Consider the following 16,272-nt stretch of genomic DNA (forward strand, 5'->3'; position numbering starts at 1 on the left):
CTGTCATGACTGGGAGGTTTATAACTGAACAGTAAGTTGAGGCGTAGATGTGTAGATGAGCTGACATTTTCAGATGAAATAAGTGGAAACAATGTTTTTTGTGATAACGAGTTATCACGCTCTCTTATCTTGCGATAACAAAGTTAACACATTTTCTCAATGTAAATTAAGCTGTTATCAAGAGAAAACAAGCTTTGTCATCTCGACATTATGAAATAATGAACTTGTGAACTTGAGATAATACAATTTAAAAAAAAAAGTGTGTAAGTGCAAGTATGGCCGTCCTCGGCTTCCGTAATGAAGCAAGATTTTGAAAAATATTGTTTTGAAACAATCAAAACAGCTAAACCTGAGCATGAACTAAAATAAACCAACACTATTCCCATCAGTGTCAGTACTTGTGTTTACTGCTCATTAGTAAATGTTAGCATCCTAAGACACTAAGAACATGCTTCATATTATATCTGTTTAGTGTCGGCGTGTTAGCTTCATTACTGTGGGCCTATGGGCATCATGTTCTATCTCCAAGCACCTTTACTGTGCTGGAGTACAGCCCCACACAGCCACTAAAGCAGCTGTAGACTCCTAGCCTTGTTTTAAAATAAACGTTTTTTAAAAAAATATTATGTTTAACCTCTGCTTTCACAGTGCAGAGCGAATCCAGAAATTCAGGCAAAAATACTCAACAACAAACTCATCCATACAAGATCAGTAAAGATAAGTGAAAACTGGAAGCAAACATGAAACGAGAAGGAATGGAACTGAAACTACAGTATATTACTCCCATGCGATATGTAGACATGTACACAGACATACAGTGGTCTATGTGCTACACTGATCCTCTTACATCCCATCATCATATTAAATCAAATATCTGCTGAGCTGATTATTGTTATTTCATATGCTGTTTGGTGTGTGGTATCAATACATGATCAGCAACTGGAGTGAATGAACATCAGTTTATGTCTTTGAGTGGAGAGTTCGTGGATTGATCTTACACTTTCTCTAAGGGTAAGTGAAACGCCTATAGTCTGTGTACTTGTGTGTTTCATTGCAGAAGTGATAAGTGAAACATCTGCGAACAGAAACTCAAACCATGTGAAGCTCTGCTTGGACAGCGTGGTGCTGAGTGAACCACAACATCTGTTTATTGATGATATGCTTGACTGTTTTACCACTGTGCACAATCCATGTTTAAAACACTCAACGCTGACTCTGCTCACTTACAGTACGACAAGAATGGATTCTGGAGCATAAAAAGGGGGACAAGATTTCAAAGCACGGTACATAAATATGAGTGAGTTTACATGCACAAAGAGATCCAATGAATTGTTTTTGTTTTTTGTTTTTTTTTTTTTTGCTTAAAGGCTGGTGCTAATAGGAGCAGGGTATGGGGGGAAAGGCAGAATAAACAGTTTTACAGTACAGTACTTGGTTTCCATCACATCACCAAAGGGAGACAAGCAAACAAATGGTTTCTATGCTGAGAAAGAGAGCGAGAGAGAAGTATATGAAAAGGATTTATTTATTTATTTCTGAACCTGCAGCAAAGGATCAGAATTGAGGCCATGTGATCCCGTTCTGGCTGCGTACTCTCATCTGAATGAGTCACAATAATGAGAGAGTGGAAATGTGTTGGATCAGAGGTCTCAGTGTCCAAAGACATTGACAGGAGGGAGTTATTACCAGTATAGGAGAGAGAAGTATGAGTAGGGAGTCTGTAAGATGGGAGCCGACAGTGGGAGCATCAGGTGGCCAGCCACAAGTGTACACATCTCTGTGTGTGTTTTTTTTAAGTTAAAATGTCTTTTTTTCTTTGTTTCCTTACATTGTACTATAGTATACATACTGTACAATACCCACTGAACTGCCACTGTGTCCCCATACAGGACTGAAGAGAACAGAGAGGTGGCGCAGGTGTCTTACACTAACATTCAATACTTAATAAACATGGGAGTGGGCTCACATTCAAACACACACATATATACATACACACATTCGCACAAATGGAAAGACAAACACATAAGAGTTAATGCTTCACAACACAGTCGGATAATGTACAAGGAACTTCATCTTTTAAAAAGAAAATCATACAGGAACCTTATTCAGATATATTACAAATAAAACATGAGTTCTTCAAAGATCCTTTCTGGCTGTTGAAAACTCTGACGGAAATAAAATATCCTAACCACACATACATACAGTGCCGTTGGCGGCATGGCGGCATAGTCCTTCTTTTTGTGTGTATTTGTTCAGGAGAGACAGAAAGGTGGAAAGAGAGGAAGAAGAGGCTGTGTGGTCATGAAGATAAGAATGAAGTGGCATAGGAAGGATTGAGTGGTCCTCTTAAAAAGGAAAAAAAAAAACAAAAAAAACAAAAAGTGCCAAGGTAAAGTGAATTCAAGTAATGTGTGCTCTATACACAGGAGAGGAAGGGAGGAGGGAGGGAGGGGGCGCGAGTCCTTTGGCTCCACCATGGCCACTACTGGCTCTTCCTGTGCTCGGTCAGGCTCGTCGATGCATCTGTGGGCGTTTCTCCGCGGGCAGCTTTGGTGAGGACGTCCACCCACTTGGCCTGAAGTTCTGCATCTTGGGCACTTAAGAGCAAAGTTTGCTGGGTGTGATTGAGCCGGAATGTGTGTTTGACCTCCGACTTTTCAGCTCCTGATGGCGGGATCACGCTAACCTCGAACCCAGGAAGAGGCACTGCCCGTGCCCCCTTGGAATCCTACAAAAATCAATAAAATAAATCAATAAGAGGAAATCTGGTATTATCTAAAATTGGGTTTACCCTGAATAAGAATTCTTTTGAAGAAAAAGGAAATATATTGTAAATACAGCAAGTAACAGCTTGTCTCTTCAGTTGCAGGAGAATATATTCCACCAGGCATGTATAATAAACCCTGTCCTCATCTGTCCCTTCCCCCTCTTTCTTTCTGTATAATCGGGAAATGCTCGTCCAACTCCCATTAATCCTAATCTTTGGAATGGCAGCTTTCTGCAGTGGGATTGGGATATTAGTCTTGGAAATGAAACCCGGGGAGGTTTTAACAGGCTGACTTCCCTTCTGTGCCATCACACCATGATATGAATGACAGTCTCTCGTTGAAAGCTTTCCAAACATGATTGCTTTGGGAATTTTTTTTTTATTTTTAGCAATCATATAAACCGCTCGTTATATGCATCTCCTTGGGATGTTCTGAGCAGATGTATTACTACATACAGACCCAAGATTTCAAGGAATTACAGTAAATCCAAAGACATGCTTCATCTGGTCAGTGCAAACGAAAACCCAGTCACACAGGGCAGCAGCGTCACTGACAGCGGCTATACCTGTGAGCAGATTCAGGACAACCAAATCCTCCTGGCCCAAATCTACAGAGCACAGACAGTGCACAGACGACCTGGCACAGGCAGGATTGGATAGATCTGACTTACACACACCCAGTGATGTGTGCTGGCGCTACACTGCACAGATGTCCTGCTTCAAAAAGAGGAAGCAGACAGGATGTATAGAAAGTCCAGACGGGTGCAGCAGAGGATCAGCAGATATACAAGTGATGACCGAAGCACAACGGCCAAGTGGCCATGTGGGTGAACGTTTGCAATGTTTGTCATCCTTTATTTACTCAATGCTTAACTTAACAGGGGACCACATGTAACCAGATCTAAGATAACATTTGTATTGTAAATGATGACTATATAAAAGAAATAAGGTATAGTTAAAATATATAATCCTAAAGCTGAGGAAAAGGACATATATTTTATAATTGACTCTGTGTGTGTGTGTGTGTGTGTGTGTGTGTGTGTGTGTGTGTGTGTGTGTTTAACTCTTACCTGTCCACTGCTCTGCAAGTACAGCACCAGTGGCTCAGTCTTGGTGACAGCCACCCACATCTTGGTCCAGCTCTTCCCTTTCTCCTGCACTTGGAGGTGGCCACACAGTAAACAGTTCTCCCCCGTAAGAGACGTCTGTCTCTACAAAGATACAATGAAACAGAAGCATATATAAGGGGTCTAACCTCTGATCAATGATTTATAGACTACATCACTGACTGAAAACAATATTCAGGAGCACAATTTAATCTTGATTTTCTAATGTACATCTCTTTGCAACTCTCTAAAATGATGTTTGTTATCATGATTATTATTATTGATTTGAAATAGTTTGTAATGAAATCCATCTGTATCACGTGTTGGAGATTTAAATTTGATGAGCAAACGATGGCGCAGGTCTTCTGCAGTTCACCATTACATAACAGCAATGTAGGACACAGTGAGATTTGTACGTGGACAGGTGTTCAAGCTCCTGCTGCCCCTTGTCTAACCCTGGTTTGGTCTACAGCTCCCCCATGTGGTGACTAATCTCACTGCAGATTAGATTTTTTTCTGGACTGAATGAACCCAAATTAGAATCATATGACAATTTCAGCGTTATATATAGACAGTATCTTCCTGTCAGCTTTTCAGTGTAACCAGAGTGTCCATCCATCCACAGAATCTCAGACAGACAGTGGCACAGACACCTGAAGCAGCCAGACTGTTGAGTCAGCGGGGACGGCTGGCCCTGCATAAGCTGAGATCTCTTTATCATATTAGTCAGCAAAGAGGAATTAGTTGATCTTTCAATGTTAATATGTGTAGGCTATATTCACACATGTAAATATACTGCATGTGTACAATATGTGTTGGTACAATGATTTCAGCCCACACAGTGACTTTAGTATTCAGGAGAAGCAGTGTATGGGGCTCAGTAAGTGCACTACTGTGCTTCCTTTTTGTTGCCATCAGCGCCGTCTGGCTGCCGAACCCTGGTTGACATTGAGCAGTGGTACGACGTGGAGAGACGGATTTCATCGGACTGGCACGATTTAAAGCAGAAAAATAAACTGCTGTGCACATGCTGTTCAGTCTTTCTCAGTGTGTGTATGTGTGTATGTGCTTGTTCTTTTTTTTTTGTTTGTCTCCAAAGGTGTGCATCTCACCTCAGGCCCAGCTTTCCTCTTCTGTTCACCAGTGCACTGATTCTCCTCGAAACACTCTGGGCACATTCTGCTAGTTTTGTTGTCCAAGGTCTTTGAACACTTTGCACAGATGGCCTGCAGAAGGAAGGAGAGAAAAGGAGAGACAGTGTTGAGAAGCTGCTCAGTTGTTAACAGTTCAAGAAATGTTCCACTTGTTTTTTGACTTCTCTCTTCATCCCTTCATTTCTACACAGTGCCCAAATATCTCTTGCTCCATCTGTGCTCACCGCTCCACAGATCTTGCAGTGATGTTTGCGCTTGGTGAAATTGAAGCTGTCACTGCAGCCTTTACATGTTTGCTTCTCTTTCTCCTTTTTCCTGGAACTTTTCTGAAAAACAAAACAAAACACAGGAGTCATGTGTAAAGATCATCAGCCTGGTTATTTTCCAAAAGGAATGTCTGACTGCTCGTCTTGCTTCATCCTTTGTTCGCCTGGCTGCCTATCTTCCATTTCTCCTTTCTATTAACAAAAGACACAGGACGACAGACACCCACACAGACACACTATCCTTTTCTGAAAGAACTAAAATGGAGGTCAGATGGTCTCCACAGCAGTAAAGGCTGTCAGATTGTTATTATAGATTCACATCTCCTGTTTATACAGATGATATGAGAGCTATCTGTCTTTTTACAGTGGGCTGGTCAATGACAAAGAAACAGCTTTTTTTTTTTTTTTTTTTTTAGCTAAGAAAAGCAGACAGATCCATTTTCATTGTCTACCCAGCATTATAACCATCACCACTATCATCCAGCCTGAGGTCAATGTACCTTAGCATGACAAGAGCACAAGCACCAATCTTACTACTGTTTTTTATGTTTTTATTGATTTTTACAAAACTGCTTTGTGGTTGTATGCCTCCACCAACCAGCCAAGCTGCAGGAAATATGGTCACAATCTGCCCTTCCTGAGTTACAGTGTTGAATAATGGCCAGAAGTGTTTTTGCAGAACATTGTGATGTCACAGTGAAGTTGACCTTTGACCATTTGGATATAAAATGTCAGCACTTCACTATTTTATCTGATTAGACATTTGTGTAAAATTGTGTCACATTTCGGGTATGAATTTGGTACTTATGGCCAAAAACACGTTTTGTGAGGTCACAGCGACCTTTGTTCACCAAATTCTAGTCAGTTCATTTTTGAGTCCAAGTGAATGTTTGTGCCAAATCTGAATCAATTCCTTCAAGGCGTTACTGAGATATCGCGTTCACAAGAGTGGGACGTACGAATGGACGGACAACACAAAAACATAAAGCCTCTGTTCCCTGGCTGTTGCCAGCACAGAGGCATAACAAGATATTTTCAAAACAAACAGAGTCCTTTAAAACCCATTTATCAACCAGATTTTATGTTTGAGTATTGTAGTAGTAGTATGAGTATTACTCCAAAAAAGGACAGATGCGTTGTTGCAGTTTTACATTAAAGCCCCTCAACACCCATGTTTCACACTCACAGGTGTTTTCACTTCTCAGGACTGTTTGGGTGTGTAGAGACTGCACCTGACTGACACCTCCTTCAGCCTCTTGTTAGTTTTTTCACAACTGTTAAGGCGGGACTAGAATAGTCGTTCTCATTACTACATGGAGCAGGTAAAGGTGTCAGGACACAACAGCTAATGAATACAAGGTGTGCTAGTTTATTCATCAGTGGCATCAGTTCACAGACCTACAGTGCTTATATAACACATATATCAACACACTTTAAACAAAGTCTCACAACATCATGTTAACTTGTTAACATGTTAGATTTTGGACCACTGTTCAACGAAACTTTACATCTAATGAGACCCTTCTCTTCCCCTCCAAGATGTTCTCTATTACAAGCAGTGTGGGGCTGTAACATCATCAGTCTAACTGATACAACTGAGCAATGAGTCTTTTTGACAGAAAACAGTTTGAGCAATAACTCTATAAACACCCGAAAGCTGTTGTTTTCCCCCCTGCAACACTAACGCTGTAATTTACATTCAATGCGGTCTTCTGGAAATGAGGTAATCACAGAAAATTTTGGTGTTATCAAAAGTTAAGCAGAAGATGCAAATGAGCTGGTGATTATACACTAGAGTCCATCTCAATAAGTCTAATGATCTCATTACATTGCATTGAAAATTAAAAGATAAAATCACAGATTTCCATTAAGTATTCCCTTAAGTATTGAGCCTTAAGGGAAAAACTGCACTGCCAACCAGACAAAGCAGGCAACTGCCCCAGGGCTTCAGATCCTCAGGGGGACCCAGGGCTTCAAGTTCAACATATGGCAATTTAGTTTGTGGTAATTTGATTAATTTTCCAATGACTAGTTGGTTAGGTAATACCATGTACACAATAAAGGTGGCCTCAATGTGACACTGACACTAGTACATAATTCAGAGGCACCTTCTCATAGCGTTAAAATCTAATTTGTTATTTCAGAGCATATAGTATTTACATGATGCATACTACTACATAAATTTGTATTTAATCATCACAATCACAAGCTAATTAATAATAACTAACTAACTAACACATACACAATACAGAATCAGGGAAATTAACGACACCTCATTTTTGCCCTGAGGCTCCCTGTATGGTTATTTAACCTCTGGTATGAGATACTTAGAGACAGTGCTCACATGGTCTAACCAGTACTCCTTAAAGTGCCACCAGCACCCCACATGACAGCAAGTGTTATTTATGTATAATAGCTTCTTACCCTTTCATGAAGTCGTTCACTATCTGAGTCCATGGATGTGCTGCTCCAGGGACCCTGAAGAGCAGATCCAGCATAGGTTACATTTATTTTTTACTTTATGTTGAGCAATATCAGCTCCATCCTGCAGTCAGGTATCTCTACCACTAGGTGTCAGCCTGGACCTGCTGAATCTCATCCTCTGGCTCGTGTCACGTTAGGTTTGGCCAGGGTCCAGCTCTAGCCAGCCCAAAGTGGGTCAAAGCAGATCCATAAGAGTTTTGTATACACTTTGACTTGGGCTTTCCCTATTAGGTCATGAGAGAGTTCTGGGAGAAGAGACTCGCAGACGCTACGTGTGCGACTGTCAGGATGGAAAGAAAGAGCTTCTTTATGTGTGTGTTTTGTGTGTATGATACTGCCACATCCATAGATGGAGAGTTGTTCAAGCAGACAAAGACCAGCCTATGACAAACCCGTTTGGTCTAACACTAGCCTCCCGTGATTCATTTCTCAGGATGACCCGCTAATTGACTGATCGATGAAGTGATTGGTGGAAAGAGTGGGTGACTGACCGGTGACTCTGGGACATGGTCATCCTCTCGGGAGAAGGAGCTGTTGAAAGCTTTATTGAACGTTTCGCTGTTTTGTTTGTGCTTTTCGATAGTGGCCAGGATCACCTACGAGTCAGGAGAGATTTAGAGGAGAAAGGAGGAGGGATGGAGAGATCACACAGGGGAAAGAGAGGGGGAGACAAAGAGAAGAGATGGATTATTGATCAGACACATCTGCATCTGAATGGATATATTTTTTCCATGGTTGTCACAAGACCAAAGACAGAGCAAACATCCTAAACTGCAGAATTACAGGGTGATGTGAAAGTCTCTGATCGTTATGTTTTGTGTCCTACAGAATTGGTTTCTCGCTTGTGACTCAAGCGAAAAAGAGAAGATAAAAGGAGGTGGAAAGAAGCCTCTCCTTTCCTCGCCTGAATGGGAAACAAAGCGAGCGTCTGTGGCGTGCTGTCTGCCCTGAACACGCACCAAACAAATGACATCACATCTCCCAAAGCATCATGGTCCTACTGCTATAACCTCAATGCCAGAACCCAGCACGACTAGCAGTTTTCTTTTCTCTTTAAAAAAAAAAACCTTTTGAGTTTACATTCCACTGTCTGTCAGCTGTTCTGAATGCTCCCTCTTTTCATTTCAGCCCCTCTCTTAGGTTTTTCATACAGACTCAAAACACACAGGAAAGCTCCCAAGCCCCCCCTCTGCAATATGCCCGCCCTCTTCACCAGCTTGTGAAAATGTTTTAATCAGCTTTACTCTGCTGTAATGGGCTAAATGAGCAATAATGAGGGGCTTTAATAGAGACTATATTCCCAAACACACCCAACGTGTGTGGGGAGGAAATCTGCTAATCCATTCTTTAATAAAGCAGAACTACCAAAGGCATAGGCCCAAAATGCTGCATGTGAGCATGACGGACAGATTGTGTGTGGGTGTACTACATGTATGTGAGCACGTGTGTGTGATCCTTGCCTGAATCCAGTCCTCCTTCTCCTCAGCTGTCCTGTGAAGCAAATAAAAAATCATGAGATCATTTTGCCATGACAAAACAATACAAAGCACCACAATGGAACGGCTAGAGCTGCTCACGTATGCACATAAAGTAGTGCAATCAGAAAATAAGCCACGTTGGAATTGGCAAGTGTGCAGCCCCCAAAGTGATAAATTCAGATGTCTTTACCTGGCTTGCAGCTCCAGTGAACGCTGCTTGCCGATGATGGCAAACGTGTGAGGAAGGTTCTGCTTCACATTCTCCTGCACCTGAGGTCAAGAAACAGAGGAAATTTGATTTTCGCCCAAGTAGAATAAATAATAAAAAAAAGGCTGTCAAACGGGTTAAGAAGCAGGACTGCACCTCCATGCCAGCAATGTTAATCCTCTCTCTGACGCTGAACTTCTGTCCCATCAGTCTGAGCTTAGGCACACAGTATAGCACCATATTGTTGAACTAGATCAGAGACAGAGATACTGCAGATGATGAACAGTGCAGATAATAAGGTGGTAACACAGACATCCTCAAGCGGTCTGGTATTTCTCTAATTAAACACTGCAGCCCTCTCACCAAGTAGAGGTATCGGTCTTGTGCTGTTCCGTTTTTGGCTGACATCTTCTTGATATGTCCTTCTTTGATGAGCTCATTGGCTGGGTTAACTATGTCCTCTTCACCCCCAAGCCGCTCATAAACCTCCAGCAGCTTGTTCATCTTCTCCTGAAAACATCAGGCAACAGGACGATGAGGAAAAGCAAAAGCAGAGAAGACAGGAAGACACTAGAGAGCGAGAAAACAGATGGAGCCGTAAGCCAAACGCCACCAGAGGGAGTTATTTTGCTATTAGCTAGGGCTCTCATTCATTCATGGGTTTTCCAGTAAGGCAGAAAGCAGGTATTATATTTCTTTATTGATTCATAAACCATTTGTCTGCTGAAGTTGTTTCAAGGATGTGAGAAACAATATCATGGCCAGACAGAGGAAAGAGATGAGGCGGATGAGTGTTGAGTAAAGAGAGTCAGTCAGGCTTCCGCAAGCTATGAAACTCGAGGCAGGAAACAGCAACTTCCTGTCTGTACAAATTCAATGTGTTGACTCCCTCAGACAGACACTTGCAATGTTTCAGACTGACAGTACAGCATCAGCAACTCTTTGATTGGGAAACACATTTATAATGAGACAGTGGAAGAGTTTGGAAAGAGATGACAACAACAAAGAAGACAAAGAACATAACAGTGAAGTGTGGTGTTGAGCAAAGTCTTACCATTTTCCTGATTGCTGCGTTGGAGTGGTTAGCTGCAGTAGAGATTAGCTCCAGTGCCTCTGTAATACACACACAAATGTAGGCATGTTATCATAAAATCCCAAATTAGACAAATGCTGCTTCAGATTATCAAAATCTCAGACTACAGACACAAACGCACACATACGCAATGTGTCTGTTGCTCGTTGGACAATAATAATTATGTTGCATTTCTATATTTACAAGGATCAAACACTAAATATGTACACTCTTAACATTAAACACACTGTGTGCATTTGCCTGGCTTTTAGCCAGTAGAGAGCACCTGGGAGAGAGCGCATCGGTCACCTTAATCATGGCCTACATAAACAGAAGAGACACACAGCCGGGGGAAAATGAGGCCAAAACAGCTGTGATAAACTGCTTTTCAGCTGTGAACTCTCGAACAACACAGAGAGATAAAGTTAAAGCTCAGGTAAATGGACACAGGGATATGTGGGGATGTTCGATCATATTAAATTGAATTTGTGGAAATAAAGAGTCATCTATTGACATGAAGTGTTTAATGTGTACCAAAAGGCACTGGAGCTGCTGAATGTCCTGCCTTCATCTCCATGACAGATTAAATTAAGCAGTTATCCTAATGAGAGCATCACTGTTCATAGTGTACTTGTCTCCACACAACATAAGAACTGTTTACCTTAAAGAGGGACTCCTGATTTTATCTATTTATTTGTGCTGTACACATAATCTCATAGATTCTTGCTGGTGTATTGGGTTAATAAACTGTGTTATATACAGTATATACAAATATTCATACAAGTCTCCCTGGATTTGAAAGGTCAGTTAAGATGAATTCTGTGGGCCCTCCTCAACAGAGAAGGAAGAGCCAACTGTGTTGACCCCTGCCGACCCACCATGTTGTTGTATTCTGGCAGAAACTGAACAAACCCTTGAAAGCATTAAGAACTTAAAACAGTTTCAGGAAAGTCAGTCTCTACTACATCAAATATGATGATATCGTAGTATGGTGAAGAAAAATGTCAATAACTGTCTCCCAAACAAGGTTTGAGGTGAGCAAAGTAAAGGTGAAGCAGAAATGAGTCAGAGGGTTAGTGTTCTCAAACAAGCTGTGTTCACGTGCAACACAGTGAATTTTTGGCTCCTCCTGACCACTGCAGAGGTTTTGCAGTTGGGGGGAAAAGCAGTCGTCGGCTATGTGAACGGAGACCAATTCTGTGTATAATAACTAAGATCTCAAAGCTTACCAGTTACCACAAGAATCTCACACTCAAACACTTTCTACTTTCTCTTCCTCCCCTTGTTCAGTCACAAAGTCTGTTCCAGTAATAAACAGTCGGTTCAGTATCTCACTCTCTGCGTCTTTTCGGTCGAGAGCGTCGTCAGGCAGCTTCTTCAGGTAGTCTTTGAGCAACAGCTCGTAGCGAGGAATCCGTTGGACTGGCTCCAGCATGTGGTGCTGCAACGTCAGGTTCCCACACACATCCTGTTTCTGTAGTTTCGAACCCCAAAACAAAGATTTTCACTGATTAATGGCAGGAAAACAGTTGTTTTATGGGGAAAAATAAAATTGCAACTAAATCAGGAGCTGAATCACAAAAACACACAATAATTGGATGCATGTGACCAGATTTTTTCCCCTCTGCATGCAGTTGAGCATGAGAAAATGCAAAAAGTAGTCAACACAGAAACACTCGCCTACCTGTATATTCTGGACGACACTCTTGAACTGCGAAGACCGCTGTGTCCAGGTGTTGACCAGGTCCATGGCTCGGTCGAAGTTCTTTACATATTCTCCATACATCTTCATGAATGGAGCCAGTTTCTGGAGGATGTCTCCAATCCGAGGGTTTGTTTTCCTACAGCGAACACAAACAAACACAACAACAAGCTTGTCACTGTTTTTATTTTGTTTCATGTGAAGAAGCAGTAACATTTTTTAAAATTTCTATTACTTTCAATGACAAACCGTTGATATCTAAATCAACCTGTAAATTACGTTACTTGTTTATGTAAAAATAAAGTCAGCTTTATAGATGCAAATGCTATGAGTCTGAAGTTTTGGAGGAAAATCCCCAAAGCCTCCTGGGAGATTAGACCTCTTCACATTTTCCTACTTAAAACAGTGAGGTTTATAATTAAAGGTTTTTCCTGCAGCTGATTCAGTCACATCGTTTCTCCTGATTTTTCACAAACACAGACTTACATTTTAAATGCAACACAGGGTCTATTACTATGGTTCTAAGGCAGGATACATTGATGTCTTTCTTTGTGAGTAAGAAACAAAAGCAGGCTCATAAAAGATGAGACTAATCCTAAGAACATTCCTGGATGATTTCACAAATGAAACCTTCTTATGAACTTTCTTCCCCAGGTGCACTTTTCTGACTTGTTGTGTAGATGTAACACTTTTCAGGTCTTTCTGTCTGGGCCAATAAATTTTAATGAGCTCCAGAAAATATTGTGACAGGTGATTTCCCTAAACACAGCCCTCTAGAGGAGTCATTATCTACAAAGGGTGGTTGACGTTGGCACAAACACACACTGGAGGTTAATTTCCTACTTACTGAGAAAAAGACAGAAAATGACCTCAATCTGCACTGACAACACTGACAGCACTGAAAAGCTGACAATAATACCCCCCACTGCCGCCCAGCTGTCTGAGAGTTTCAGCCAACACCAACGGCCTAACTGACCACTACTGAGCCAAACCACCTCTAGAATAACATCACACACCGATGCCTCAGGAAAGCCACTGAACAGCCGACTGTTTAGCCCTTTACCATTCTCCAGTAATGCGTGTCTTGAGCTCAGGGAGCAGGAACTTGTCATGGAAGCAGTAGATAGAGGAGATGTTGGAGAAGATCCCTGTAATGACGTCCTGAGGGATTCCAGCCTCTGTTAGCTTAGTGCAAAATACCTGCAGAGGAAAAAAAAAGCAGCATTTGTATATAAAGAACTAGTGCAACTATTTCCAAACACCCTGAACCTGGCTCATATTCATGGAGCAGGCATGTAAACAGACGCAGAGACATTTCCATGTTGTTGTTTATTCACACAAACGTTCATTTTCTCCTGAACTGTGACCAGCAGGTAGATGTGAGTCGACTAAAACCTTACCACTCGTGTTATTCTGGGACACATAATCTACAGAATATGAACTTGATGAACAAGTTACTTTGATCTTAGTTTGAATTGTAAAGTAACCGCTGACAAGTGACACTGATTTGTTAGAAATCATCTCATTACCCGAGGAAATTATAATGATTATTTTCACTGCCAATTGTTGCTTCTGTTCACTTTTTTGTCTATAAAATCATAAAAATTGCCCTTAGTCAAATGCGACGTCTTCTATTGCCTTCCAATAGTTATAAAAATGACAGTTAAAAACTGCAACTTCAAAATCATCACATTTGAGAGGCTGGAACCAGAAAATGTTTAAAAGTTACTTAAAGGTGCACTCCACCGATTTCACACGTCAAAAACAGTTTTTCAGTGGTGGTTGATGAACAGCTGAGGTCATGGTGAACAGTTGTATAATATCCTCTGTGGTTTGGTCCAATTTTTGTCAAGCCTGAGAAAATAACCCTGGTGATGAAACTCGAGTTGTGGATCTCAGAAGCAGTTGGGGGAGTCTGTTGAAAGATGCCGTGCATTGCATTAAAAGAAATGTAGGATCCAGGATTTGTGGAGCTTGGACCCACACCAGGAACTACCAGTCAGGATATCTTCGCCCACCACCTCTATCACCTTACGCTTCCTTCCCAGTCACAACAACGGATGGGCACTATTGTTTCCATGATGTGAAAGTGGTGTGTCAAAAACAGGAAGTTAATTGTGAGGGTTCTCTGCCCTCAGTAGCAACTAAACCATAGCTGTTCTGTGATAGGGCAGCTGTGCATCTCCTCCGCCACATGAGCAGAGCAAAGAGGAAGAAGAGTCAACCACTGGGAGTAAAGTCTCATCGCAAACACAAAGTCTCAACACAAACGGGCTCAAACAAAACTAAAAAAAAAAAACTCTAACCCATTTACAAAAATGAGGAAGAATCACACAGTGCGAGAGCACCGAGTGTTTAACAGGAGGAGGTCATGACTTGTGATAGTAGGGGAGATGGAGACCAGAGTCTTAAGTGTGATGAAGGGAGTTTTAGAGGAGACAGTATTTGAATTCAGAGCTGAAACAGTTGATAGATTATTGGAGTAAACAGAAAATTAACTTCTTCCAGCTTCTTAAATGTGAATATTTACTGCTCTTCCTTGTTTTCAGTGACATTAAACTGATTTAGGGCCACAGATAAAACCAAACAAGGAATATGAATATGTCAACTTAAAGTATGTGAAATTGAAATAGGCATTATTGACTATTTATGACATTTTACAGACAAAATGATAAACAGATTCATTGAGAAAATAATCTCATACATCACAGCCAAGAGTGAAGTTTATTTTAGAGCTAATCTGATCTAAACAAAGCTACACCAGTTAGCTAAACTGTCTTGAAAGACTGTCACTACAATTCAGTGGGGATTAATACAAAAAACTATTTCACAGCATAGGATTTAGTTTCACTATGTACTGTTAATAGTATTATTTTCAATGCATGTTGCAGATTTTTATTCATATTTGTGCATTTTAAGTGTTAAGAAAACAGTTGACTTCCTCTAGATGGCTAAAGCTGGGCAGCATCAGCAATTCCAGCTGCCTTTCTAATTATAAACACAGCTAAGAGTCAGGAAACACACATCTTTAATCCACAGGATTTACACACAAATAGTTGTCGAGCACTGTGAAAGCCGTGACACTGCAACACACTCACACCAATACAAGCATGTATTCATCTTTAAGGACACGCACAGTTAGTGCACATGCTCAGCTTCATGCTGCACATCTATAAATATAAACCCCATGCACATAAATACACAGGCCTGCGCCCACCCACACACACACACACCCACACACACACACACACACACACACAATTTCTCACATGATCATGCTTACACTGCTCTGAGTAATCCAGTCAACAGAGGAAGGGTTGTTTTCCCGTGGATCACAGAGCCAGTTTTCAATCCAGCTCAGCCCTGATCTCAATCACCACTGACTCACTTAGGATGTTGACATTTGGGCCGGAGGCATCCAAACACACTGTCACACTGACAAAGTGACTAATAGAGAAGGAGCAGAGCGTTACCTGGTCGAGGAGGTTGAGTCTTTTGACGTAGGCCTCTTCGGTGTGGAGAAGCTCTTTGGCGATGTTCAGGAGCTTCTGAGCCTCTGAGCACTGAGGGGAACAGACAAACACCAGGGATTATATCTGAGACAGCAAACAAAGACAAGATAAACATTTGAACACACGCTCAAATATAGTATATGAGATTATAAGAAGAAGAACTGAAGTTTTCAGAATCTGCAGAGTTGAAGGCTGATGGCATCTTAGGTTTTCAAAATTAAAGCATGGTCCATGGTCATGGAATTTTAAACAAGCTTCACATCAACAAATCATTCATCATAGTCAACCAAAACATAGAACGCAAATTTGTGCTTTTAAAATGAAATTAGGATGTTTTTTTCCTGGAAAACAGTTCAAACTGTTTCCTGGAAAACAGTTTGAAGTTTGATATATATGTATATATACATACATATATATATATATATACGTGTATGTATATATATATATATATATATATATATATATATATATACACGTATATATATATACACATACATATATATATACACGTGTGTATATATAT

At 41.0% G+C, this 16,272-nt stretch overlaps 1 protein-coding gene across 3 annotated transcripts in view; it reads right to left on the minus strand.

Annotated features, from left to right (window-relative positions):
* Positions 1–1,105: 1,105 nt before the first annotated feature.
* The window catches only part of fgd (faciogenital dysplasia), a 53,297-nt gene continuing 38,130 nt past the window's right edge, over positions 1,106–16,272 (minus strand). For all 3 annotated transcript variants that reach the window (XM_071476641.1, XM_071476643.1, XM_071476644.1), the window contains exons 5-19: positions 15,711–15,800; positions 13,301–13,437; positions 12,220–12,376; positions 11,871–12,009; positions 10,518–10,576; positions 9,827–9,973; positions 9,620–9,712; positions 9,446–9,525; positions 9,238–9,268; positions 8,269–8,373; positions 7,718–7,771; positions 5,252–5,353; positions 4,986–5,099; positions 3,838–3,978; positions 1,106–2,728 (exon numbers count right to left, since the gene is read on the minus strand). In XM_071476641.1, coding sequence (XP_071332742.1) covers positions 2,483–2,728; positions 3,838–3,978; positions 4,986–5,099; positions 5,252–5,353; positions 7,718–7,771; positions 8,269–8,373; positions 9,238–9,268; positions 9,446–9,525; positions 9,620–9,712; positions 9,827–9,973; positions 10,518–10,576; positions 11,871–12,009; positions 12,220–12,376; positions 13,301–13,437; positions 15,711–15,800 — 1,695 coding nt within the window. In that variant the 3' untranslated portion in view covers positions 1,106–2,482. The remainder of the gene's footprint in view (positions 2,729–3,837; positions 3,979–4,985; positions 5,100–5,251; positions 5,354–7,717; positions 7,772–8,268; positions 8,374–9,237; positions 9,269–9,445; positions 9,526–9,619; positions 9,713–9,826; positions 9,974–10,517; positions 10,577–11,870; positions 12,010–12,219; positions 12,377–13,300; positions 13,438–15,710; positions 15,801–16,272) is intronic.

This window comes from Trachinotus anak, unplaced genomic scaffold (assembly GCF_046630095.1).
Source record: "Trachinotus anak isolate AG129_WGS33_773 ecotype Australia unplaced genomic scaffold, CSIRO_AGI_Tana_v1 ptg000004l, whole genome shotgun sequence".
Taxonomy (NCBI): Eukaryota; Metazoa; Chordata; class Actinopteri; order Carangiformes; family Carangidae; genus Trachinotus; species Trachinotus anak.